This window comes from Osmia lignaria, chromosome 4, assembly GCF_051020975.1.
Source record: "Osmia lignaria lignaria isolate PbOS001 chromosome 4, iyOsmLign1, whole genome shotgun sequence".
Lineage (NCBI taxonomy): Eukaryota > Metazoa > Arthropoda > Insecta > Hymenoptera > Megachilidae > Osmia > Osmia lignaria.
Window position 1 is genome coordinate 12,224,236 of NC_135035.1, and position 11,810 is coordinate 12,236,045.

An 11,810-nucleotide genomic window follows, 5' to 3' on the forward strand; every position below is an offset into this window, starting at 1 on the left:
AAATAGATTTCGTGGTGCGTTATCATCATTAATTTTATTTCAAATTACCATACTTTTTTTCTTTGTTTGAATAAAATTTATTCATACAAACGTTTGTGTACATACAGTATCGAGTAGAGTAGGATTCCCTAGAGAAAATGGCGTTACAGGGAAAGCAGAAACGTTCAAGACCTTAATTTTGACGATATTAAATATTAAAAGTGATTTAGAAAAAAATTAACGTAACTTTTAACTATTAAATCTTAGATTTTCTACCGCACATTGTCGTTTTACTCGAAGCCGCCTTCGCTCCGGGGCAAGACGGAAATTCGGTTCAGACCCGGAACAGGAAGCAAAACTTGAAAAACCAGGGAAATACATATTTACAAAATATAAGTATACATATACACGTATAGTATTTTGATTCCCTCACAGAAGTTGTGTATACGCACGTTCGCATATATTATTTTCATTTGCATGTTTTACGAAAAATACACACGTAGTGATTAAAAGATTGGTGAAATGTAAACACGTATACATATATCATGATAAAACGAAATTGCTGTAACGTATATATTCACACGTAATAAGGCCAACATTTAAAGCTGTGGCTTTCCATGAAGAAAAGTGTATATTAAGTTTCTAAGTGCGACATTTGGTGTGAACGAAGTGTCTCGAAGAGATTCATTGGTCATGGGGCTAGTATATTTTCCGCATAAGAACCATTCGTTTATGGCTGCTTTCTCGTACGTAAATCCGTCTGACAAAAAGAAAATGATAAATAAATTTTAAGTTCATTTTCGTAAATACAATGAACTTCATACCGGAGCATTGAACAGGTTCTCTCATTATTTCATGCGTGATAGGGCATAAAAATTCATGAGGTACTTCAGTATCATCCGCATGGGTTTCAATAACATTACCATCCTCTTCGCGTTTTAGCCAATGCAACTGCGTTTTAAATGTTTCGATAACCTAAAAAATATCATTGCCAGTATAATGAAGAAAATAAAACTAGAAAGCAATATACAAGATTATACATATCACTTGAGTACCACGTACATCATCATCTTGATCGATAAGTAACCTGTTTGTCAGTTCATCTTCCGATGAAGTGAGCAACTGTCTTCCTGTTAAGGAAGTTCCGTACGCTTTTCTAGCTAATACTGATAAACCTATTTCGTTTAACCATTTCATGGTATCATTGATTCTCCAATCTGCAACCTTACACAAGAAAAGTATCATGTATTAACATTTGTAATACAGTCGCCGAGTGATATGTACCATGAAATATAATATTATCTTTTCTTTTCTTTTCTTCTTTTACGGTTTACCTTTCTCCTGTTGTATTTCAAATTGTCCATTAGAATATTTTGCGAGATTAATTGCCGAGGTATCCCCCAAATTATTACAGTTTTGTCCAGAGCACCTAGAAGTCGTTTAAAACGAGGATTAGTAACGTAAGAAAAAACACAGTCGTCGATACGTAGAGTATGTTTAACAATACATATACGTATACATATATGTATCTATTGTATATTATCAATTGGTCTAAACCTGTAATAAATAAGGATGTATCTTCTGAGAAGGCACAGGTAGTTACGAGACTTTCGTGTTGTTCCAGTACATAGAGACAAGCTCCGGAGTACTGAAATCATATAAATTGAATAACTTTCCGAAATTTTTTTGTAAAAGGAGGAAAAGAAAAAGTATAAATCATTTACTTACTACGCTCCATATACGAGCCGTTCTATCAGTAGCGACACTTCCTAAAACTTGGTTCTGAAACGAAGAAAATCGTACGCAAGTTACATTACCGCCGTGTCCGGCCAGCGACTTTTCCTCTCGATATTGGAAATCGTTGTCACCGCTTCCATTACCTCCGGTTGTAATCTCGTTTTCCTTGAAAATTGTCAATCGCCACAATTTGACCAAGGAATCGTTACCACCAGTTGCTAACAAATAAAACTGCTTGTCGCTGTTGTTATTCATCCTCTGTTTCTTCCCTTTAAAACGAAACACGATACCGATGATTATTCTTCTATACGACGTTTATTATTTATCACCGAACAAACTTACCTATAGGTATAAAGTCGGAAGTCGGGCTGAAATCACATCCTTGTACACCTAAATCATGCGCACCTTCGCAAATCATCAACGCCGTGCAGTTTTTATCATCGATAGCGTCGAACAATCTCCAAGTACCTTCGTTACTCGCGGCAACCAAATAACGAGAATCATGGGTAAAAGCGATGGTATTCACCGCATCAGAATGGCCACTGAAAGCACTGTAGTATCCACCCACCCGTTACTTGAATATATCAAGAGATAATCGATTTTTCATGGGTAATACGAAAGTAATTTCTATGCAAGTACATTTATGCATATGTATATGTATGTATAAAGGAAACTCAAGTCTAAATCATTACCGCTACTCGTGTACATTTGAAATTATATTTCGGCCAAATACAATTTCATTGCGCGATCCGTATTTAAAGATTGAAAAGATTTACCAAAGTTCCTCCATGCTGTTCATATCCCATAGCGTTGTTCTTTCATCATCTCCAGCCGTAGCAATTTTAGTACCATCCGGTGACCATCGACAGACACGAATGCCAGATCCGGAATTAACGAAAGAAGATTTTGCTTGACACCCGTTCTACGAGGTATTAGTTGAAGAAAAATAGATCAATAGACATTTGCTTTGCGAAAAATTCAATATCGATTATGATTGAAATTGAAAATTCATATTGTTTCGCTTTATACTATTATATTGTGATAGATACGCCTGATAAGTATAATATACGTATGTATGTACACACGTGTAAGTACGTATGTATGCATTTTCATTATTGCAAGATCGCTTCCGAGTATGTAATTGCGTTAACTACGTTAAGATACAACTAAAACCGTTCGAAACATTACCTCGGTATTCCAGATAATGGCTGTGCCATCTAAAGAGCAAGAAGCGAGCATATTACCGCAGGGGCTAAATTCCACATGGTTTATGCTATATTTATGACCATCCAACGGACTATAAGGTTTTTCACGAAACTTGATGGTCATTTCTCCTGACATCAAGGAATCTTCATCCTCTTCGATTTCAATGTTCCAAACGCGTATTAATTTGTCCCTAAATTATCAATGACTAGAAGATAAGTTTATGTTTCCAATACGGACGTCTGGTTATAAATAATTTTTTATCATTGTAACTAACCCAGATCCAGAAGCAATCAGATGATTTCCGTAAAAAGCCACGCTATTTACAGCACCAGCATGCTCCTCTAGCTTCTTAATAAATCGTACATTGTTAATCGATGTTTCTGCGTTCTTCATTACGCTTTGTTCGTATGCAGCGCTCTAGAAAATCAGAACATAGCTTATAATAATACCAATCACTTTAATGGAAATACGAACGATTATTATTATTATTATTATTATTATTATTATTATATGTATAGTGACACAACAGTTGTTCGAACCTGTTCATGGTTGTCTAGGAAAAAGGCAGGCGTACAGTGCCGTGCAAGTTCTGAATCGAGGCAAAAATTTCCCGTCAGATCCCAAACGATAACAGATTTATCGTTCGAACCTGCAGCAACATGAACATTTGAAAATGAAACGTGACTGACGAATCAAGGGAAACGTCTGTACTTGACGTTAGAGCGTGTCTCATCTACCTGTAGCCAATAAATTTCCATCTCTAGAGAACGCACAGCACGCTATGTATCTATTGTGTCCCGACATTATTCCCATTACTTTTCCCGAACACTGAAAAATGATAGAATCAAAAATGAAACTAATAAATCAGAATCTGATTGCATTTAGAATCGACTATCTCATCGTCAGTCGCACGTGTTTCTTGTAGCAGTACCGTTTCCCAAATTACTGCTCTCTTATCGAGGCCACTGCTAGCGATATATAAGCCGTTTGCACTGAAACGCACGCAAGTCAACGCGCTACTATGCTTCTCCATGATTCTGCATAGATTGATTTTCACTACGAACGGTTCAACTTGGCACTTGGATTGAATCACGCTTACTTCCCATAATTTAACGTAATGATCGTTACCGCAAGTGGCCAACTGATATAATTTCGTGAACGGTTCGTTATCTGTGTACGAATCATCTTATTAGAAATTACAGTAGTCGTACTATAACGATAGTAATCATAAAACATACACCGTGTTCATCATCGCCTTGAACAATTGGTACCTATCATACATCAGTATAATCTCATAACACTTTCTGTCAAGCGTTATGGCAACTTTACCTACTTCTTATTTCTTGAGAAGCTGAAAAATCACAAGAAACGACGCCTAAATCATGCGCATCGTCTACCGAAGCAAACGCGGTAATCGCTTGATTGTCAGATACACACGAATCAATAAGATCAGCAGTTGAAAATAATCTCAAAACGGAGAAAGTGCAAGTTGTAATTAACCAGTTGGAATCGGGTGAAAAGCATACACTCTGTATAGCGCCGTCATGTTTTTGAAAACACCTAAATACAATGAACAGAGTCATGTCGTTTTCTCGCAATTCATATACGCGTTGCCACAATTCTACCACGTATCCTTACCTGATTAAACTACGTCGTACCAAATCCCAAAGGCAAACCTGTCCATTATCTCCGGCAGTTGCGAGTAAAGTTGAATCCGGTGAAAATCTACAAACTCTTACAGCTTCTCCACCTACTTGAACCATAGTGTGAATTTTCGATCCTGTCTATCAACATACAGAGAGCAGTATGCTGATTAAATAATGTGACACGAGTAGAAAGTACACATTAATAATAGTAGCACGATAATACATCCTGCTTTTAGCAAAATATCATACATACAGATCTCGTACTAACTAGAAAACTGATTTCTGAACATTTCGATAATCCAATCTTCCCGATACCTTTTCTTTCATTTTTTATTCGATTCGACCATAACTTACCCGTAAATTCCATAATAATGTTGTACCATCTATGCTGGCAGAAGCCAACATCGTCGACCTGGGGCTAACTTTGACCGAAGTAACGCCATATTTGTGCCCTTGCAAAGGAGAAAAGCACGCTTCCACGTATCCTCTGCCTATTCGCCATTGCCAAACTCTGACGCGTTTGTCTCTAAAAATTAAAATACGGAGTATAAATTTTAAGTATGTAAGTAAGTACTTACTTGGTACTTACTTATGTTAGCTAATCTCTACATCGATAAAAACATAAAATTATACCAACGATCGATAATATCGTGTGCACCTTACCCCGAACCAGTTGCCAGTAAACAATCTCCAGCAAAATCGACACTCGTCACATCGCTCGTATAAGCCGTTAACGTTTGTAGAACTTGTACGTTATCGATCGTAGTAGTCATATTCTGCATCGTTCGCGTTACTTATTTACGGTTTGACGATACCTTTTGAAACGTTGTTAAATATATTATAGCTTCTATACACAATATACTATGTATAGAAAATACATACTTACGTAAGTACCTACAGTTCAATTCTGTTTCTTTGTTTTTTAAGTGAAGTTGAATGTTTTACACTTGTGACATATTGGAAGTGTATTTGAATAACCCCTCTGATTAATTTCAAGTACCCCTCTGGACCTGAAAATAGAAAATCCGCTTGCATCGAATTCTGGTAGATTTGCACGTGCGTGTAACGAATCCGTGTTACATAAATATGTATATGTACATACACATATGTGTACATATAAAATTACAACCGCGAGGACCTTGGCATTGATTATTACCGGCGAAAGAGCATAGTATAAAAGCAAATTGTATATATTTATTTATACGAGTATACGAGTGGATGATATCACAGGTAGATAGGGGATGATATGAAAATGGTAAAAATGTTTTTTTCGAGTCGCCAAAAACCATTCTCACACCTGTTTCCTTTTAAGAATATAGTAAGGCAAGAATTTTCGATTTATGTGCAATTTATATATTTCACTATATTGTATGAACCCGATGGAGTGGAAATTACTATTTGATTACATAACAGCCAAAATAATTGGTTTATGTAAAAAATGCATCGCAACTTTTTTTTGTAGAGCTTTTTAATAGCTTAATTTTTTTGTTTGAAACTTTTTTTTTTCTCTGAAATCAATATTTTCCGAGATATGCAGGAGAAACATTCCAAAGTTTCTGGAGATGTAGAAGGCAAACGAGGCCTTGTCGCCAAAAATCCTATCACGGAATTTCTTTTGTAATCAAGGATAAACTTTGGTTAAAATTTCACCGCAATCGGAGGGTTGCGTCTTTCGGTATTTAATCCCGAAGGGAGGTAATTAGGAAAACGAATGAATATCACCTTCTTCTATTTGTTTCAACGAAAGGAAAACACGGAGGGCGATGGTTAAAATTAGTTTCCCTTCTGAGAAAATAGTACCTATACCATTCATTCATATTCTATCGTGGAACGGTATCAATTATCGCAATTGCGTAAATTTTGTTCGGATTTCATTCGCATTAATAATAAAATTTCTCCCAGCATAAAAGTAGTAATGAAATTGAAACATGGTTGCAAAAGCTTCTTTATTATACCTGACAGGTTGTGATAAAGCAAAATTACGTGTATAGAGGATAAGGAGGGATAGTAACTACTTACGTTACGAGAAGGCACACGATGTCGATGAAGTTTATGCAAATTTCGAACAAATAGAGTGGATTGAAATCATATACTGCGTACAAATAGCTAGAAGATATGAAATACGAACGAGTCTGACCAAACCTTACGCGAATCGTTCGGCACTGTAAAGTTAAAGCGTTGAACGCATGTCTATCGTGCGGCTAGAATCGATATTACGGACACAAATCTAATAGAAGGAATAAATTCAACGTACAGCCATACATATTTTTATGTATAGAAGGAATACATAACGAAACGTTATGTTGACAGTTATTATGTATAGTTCAGTACATACATCATACATCATGGAATATGTAATAAATTAGAGAGCGCGAGCAGCAGGTAAATTACCTACACTGCAAATTAGGGTCAGACCATAGACTCGAGTCGAGACATAGAATAAGGAATACATAGATCGGCCATCGCAAGTTAGGTTCAGACGCAGAATAAGGAATACGTAGATCTTCCATTGCAAATTGAGTGCAGACATAGAATGAGGGATATATAGAGTTTTTTTTTTTTTTTTTTTTTTTTTTCCAACACAGGAAAACTTTGCTTTGGGAAAGAGTATTTCGCGGAACGGTCGGTCTCGGGATGTACGGTATGCGGAAAGTTTGGCTTTGTAAAAGTCAATTTATCCCCTGTGGCTGGGGGTTTAGAATACAGCCACGGTAACCCCTGCCTGTCGTAGGAGGCGACTAAAAGGGGGCGTTGCTACTGGTGAAGTAGCTTCGATTTCGGGTGTGGGGCATAGACATAGGAAGTATATTTACCTATTTTTGATTTTAGAGCAAGGTTTCTTATGTATATACCGACAATTTCACAAATTTGCGTATAGTTGCTACTCTATATTGAAATAAAGTATTATTTCCTATGCCCTACTTTCTACATTCCAAGTTATCTTTTTAACTAACTGTTTTATCGTAGCATACGTTTGAGAATACGCGCAGCCATGATGGCGCTCACGGTCGATCGATTTATCGATCGGGAGTCGTCCATCTAGGTGAACGCGTGAGCAGTGTTCTTCTCGCCGGCTCGCGCGCAACGACGCCATTATCGAGCATCGATTCATCAAGCTCGGACTCGTGTTCACTGGATTGTTGAATATAGTTAGTTTAAGTGCAGTTCAGACGAAAAATATGGACCATCGAACGGTCGGTGAAACGCTTAAGATCCGCAGCAACAGTGCAAGCGACCGGATGAATTACAGGATTAATTCATTGTACACGCGAGCCGCCAACCACGCGTCGATCACCCACATGTTCACGGCCACCATCAAAAGCAGCGGGCTGAATTTATATAATTAACGGCGCTTATTTGCTCGCTGCTAGCACTCTTGTAAATTCTCTATTCAATTTGTATATACCTTTGTCGAAATAAGATGCTATATTTATTCAATATATTTTATATTCCATGACTAAGCCTACTGTCATGGCTACCCGTTTCGTTTCCCACCGTTGTTACTTATTACCTATAAATATGTTATTTTTGCAATTACAGTGCGGTTGGAAGTATTCCAAGTCTCCGATCGACTATTTATATGTAAGTTTGATTGCTTGGTGTAATATTTGTACTTGTTCTATCTTATTTCCTTTGAGTGTCCTAACCCTAACCCCTTCCTTTCACCCTAACACCTCCGCCTAACCCCCTAACCCTAACCCCTTCGCCTAACCCTAACCCTAGCATGCTAGGTGTGTATGTGCCTTAGCATGCTAGGGTTAGGGGAAGGGGTTAGTGTTAGGGTTAGGACACGTACCCTAACCCTACCCCGTTGCCCTCACCCTAACCCCTTCGCCTAACTCCCTAACCCTAACACCTTCCCCTAACCCTAACATGCTAGGACATATGTTCGCCTAACATGCTAGGGTTATGGGAAGGGGTTAGAGTTAGGGCACATACCCTAACCCTAACCCTTTCCACTAACCCCCTAACTCTAACCCCTAACCCTAACCCTAGCATGCTAGGACATATGTATGCCTAACATGGAAGGGTTATGGGAAGGGGTTAGAGTTAGGGCACATACCTTAACCCTAACCCTTTCCACTAACCCCCTAACTCTAACCCCTAACCGTAACCCTAGCATGCTAGGACGTATGTTTGCCTAACATGCTAGGGTTATGGGAAGGGGTTAGAGTTAGGGCACATACCCTAACCCTAACCCTTTCCACTAACCCCCTAACTCTAACCCCTAACCCTAACCCTAGCATGCTAGGACGTATGTTTGCCTAACATGCTAGGGTTATGGGAAGGGGTTAGAGTTAGGGCGCATACCCTAACCCTAACCCTTTCCACTAACCCCCTAACTCTAACCCCTAACCCTAACCCTAGCATGCTAGGACATATGTATGCCTAACATGGAAGGGTTATGGGAAGGGGTTAGAGTTAGGGCACATACCTTAACCCTAACCCTTTCCACTAACCCCCCTAACTCTAACCCCTAACCGTAACCCTAGCATGCTAGGACGTATGTTTGCCTAACATGCTAGGGTTATGGGAAGGGGTTAGAGTTAGGGCACATACCCTAACCCTAACCCTTTCCAGTAACCCCCTAACTCTAACCCCTAACCCTAACCCTAGCATGCTAGGACATATGTATGCCTAACATGGAAGGGTTATGGGAAGGGGTTAGAGTTAGGGCACATACCCTAACCCTAACCCTTTCCACTAACCCCCTAACTGTAACCCCTAACCGTAACCCTAGCATGGTAGGACATATGTATGCCTAACATGCAAGGGTTATGGGAAGGGGTTAGAGTTAGGGCACATACCCTAACCCTAACCCTTTCCACTAACCCCCTAACTCTAACCCCTAACCCTAACCCTAGCATGGTAGGACATATGTATGCCTAACATGGAAGGGTTATGGGAAGGGGTTAGAGTTAGGGCACATACCTTAACCCTAACCCTTTCCACTAACCCCCTAATTGTAACCCCTAACCGTAACCCTGGCATGCTAGGACGTATGTTTGCCTAACATGCTAGGGTTATGGGAAGGGGTTAGAGTTAGGACACATACCCTAACCCTAACCCTTTCCACTAACCCCCTAACTCTAACCCCTAACCCTAACCCTAGCATGCTAGGACATATGTATGCCTAACATGGAAGGGTTATGGGAAGGGGTTAGAGTTAGGGCACATACCTTAACCCTAACCCTTTCCACTACCCCCCTAACTCTAACCCCCAACCCTAACCCTAGCATGGTAGGACATATGTATGCCTAACATGCAAGGGTGATGGGAAGGGTTTCGAGTTAGGGCACATACCCTAACCCTAACCCTTTCCACTAACCCCCTAACTCTAACCCCTAATCGTAACCCTAGCATGCTAGGACATATGTTTGCCTAACATGCTAGGGTTATGGGAAGGGGTTAGGTTAGGGTTAGGGTTAGGTTAGGTTAGGGTTAGGGTTAGGGTTAGGTTAGGGTTAGGGTTAGGGTTAGGGTTAGGTTAGGGTTAGGGTTAGGGTTAGGGTTAGGTTAGGTTAGGGTTAGGGTTAGGGTTAGGTTAGGGTTAGGGTTAGGTTAGGGTTAGGGTTAGGTTTAGGTTAGGGTTAGGTTAGGGTTAGGTTTAGGTTAGGGTTAGGGTTAGGTTAGGGTTAGGTTAGGGTTAGGTTAGGGTTAGGGTTAGGGTTAGGTTAGGTTAGGGTTAGGGTTAGGTTAGGGTTAGGGTTAGGGTTAGGGTTAGGGTTAGGGTTAGGGTTAGGTTAGGGTTAGGGTTAGGGTTAGGTTAGGGTTAGGTTTAGGTTAGGGTTAGGGTTAGGGTTAGGTTAGGGTTAGGGTTAGGGTTAGGGTTAGGTTAGGGTTAGGGTTAGGGTTAGGGTTAGGGTTAGGGTTAGGGTTAGGGTTAGGGTTAGGTTAGGGTTAGGGTTAGGGTTAGGGTTAGGTTAGGTTAGGGTTAGGGTTAGGGTTAGGGTTAGGGTTAGGGTTAGGGTTAGGTTAGGTTAGGGTTAGGGTTAGGTTAGGTTAGGGTTAGGGTTAGGGTTAGGGTTAGGTTAGGTTAGGGTTAGGTTAGGGTTAGGGTTAGGGTTAGGGTTAGGGTTAGGTTAGGGTTAGGTTAGGTTAGGGTTAGGGTTAGGTTAGGTTAGGGTTAGGTTAGGTTTAGGTTAGGGTTAGGGTTAGGGTTAGGTTAGGGTTAGGGTTAGGTTAGGGTTAGGGTTAGGGTTAGGGTTAGGTTAGGGTTAGGTTAGGGTTAGGGTTAGGTTAGGTTAGGGTTAGGGTTAGGTTAGGGTTAGGTTAGGGTTAGGGTTAGGGTTAGGTTAGAGTTAGGGTTAGGTTAGGGTTAGGTTAGGGTTAGGTTAGGGTTAGGGTTAGGGTTAGGTTAGGGTTAGGTTAGGGTTAGGGTTAGGGTTAGGTTAGGGTTAGGGTTAGGGTTAGGGTTAGGGTTAGGGTTAGGTTAGGGTTAGGTTAGGGTTAGGTTAGGGTTAGGGTTAGGTTAGGTTAGGGTTAGGGTTAGGGTTAGGTTAGGGTTAGGTTAGGGTTAGGTTAGGGTTAGGGTGTGGTTAGGTTTGGGTTAGGGTTTGGTTAGGGTGGGGAGGGGTTGGGTAGGGTGGGTGTTAGGTGAGGTTAGGTGTGGTTAGGTTAGGGTTAGGGTAGGTAGGGTAGGGTTAGGGTGGTAGGGTAGGGGTGGTTAGGGGTAGGGCTAGGGGTAGGGTTGGTTAGGGTTAGGTTTGGGTTAGGGAGGGTTAGGGGGTTGGAGGGGTGGGGGTGGGAGGTAGGTGAGGTGAGGGTAGGGGAGGGTGAGGGGGGTTAGGTGTAGGGTGTGGGGGTGGGTGTGAGGGTAGGGTAGGGTGGGTTTGGTTAGGGGAGGGGTGGGGGGTGGGGTAGGGTTAGGGTTTGGGTAGGGGTTGGTGGTGGGGAGGGGAGGGGTAGGGGTGGAGGGGGAGGGTTAGGGGTTGGGGTGGGGAGGGGAGGGGTGGGGTGGGGAGGGGGTGGGTGTGAGGGGAGGGTGGGGTTGGGGTGGGGTGGGGTGGGGGAGGGGTTGGGTGGGGGTGGGGGTGGGGTGGGTGAGGGAGGGGTGGGAGGGGGTGGGGGTGGGGGGGGAGGGTGTGGGGTGGGGGTGGGGTGGGTCGGTGGGGGTGAGGGGAGGGGTGAGGGATGGGTGGAGTGGGGTGGGGGTGGGGAGGGTGTGGTTGCAGCGCCGCGGGGCATCCGACGCCGGGGTGGGGGGGGTGGTGTCCGTCGTTAAGTTTAAGTTAAGTTACG

At 41.5% G+C, this 11,810-nt stretch overlaps 1 protein-coding gene across 1 annotated transcript; it reads right to left on the reverse strand.

The window, feature by feature from the left end:
* Positions 1-176: 176 nt before the first annotated feature.
* On the reverse strand, positions 177-5,402 carry LOC117603467 (WD repeat, SAM and U-box domain-containing protein 1). Its single transcript, XM_034322660.2, has 17 exons — positions 5,232-5,402; positions 4,923-5,094; positions 4,561-4,706; positions 4,256-4,482; positions 3,854-4,092; positions 3,660-3,750; positions 3,462-3,571; positions 3,197-3,339; positions 2,905-3,112; positions 2,493-2,638; positions 2,059-2,267; positions 1,708-1,985; positions 1,537-1,627; positions 1,314-1,408; positions 1,042-1,203; positions 804-954; positions 177-739 (listed from the first exon to the last, which is right to left on the reverse strand). Exons 1-17 carry the CDS (start codon positions 5,348-5,350, stop codon positions 579-581), a joined length of 2,748 nt encoding a protein of 915 aa, XP_034178551.2. The 5' UTR covers positions 5,351-5,402; the 3' UTR covers positions 177-578.
* Positions 5,403-11,810: the final 6,408 nt, after the last annotated feature.

Coding starts and splice junctions, on each gene's coding strand:
- LOC117603467 (XM_034322660.2), bottom strand. CDS start 5,350: ATGCAGAATATGACTACTACGATCGATAACGTACAAGTTCTACAAACG. Junction 5,095..5,231: donor TTACTGGCAACTGGTTCGGG/GTAAGGTGCACA, acceptor TTTAATTTTTAG/AGACAAACGCGTCAGAGTTT. Junction 955..1,041: donor TTATCGATCAAGATGATGAT/GTACGTGGTACT, acceptor GATATTTTTTAG/GTTATCGAAACATTTAAAAC.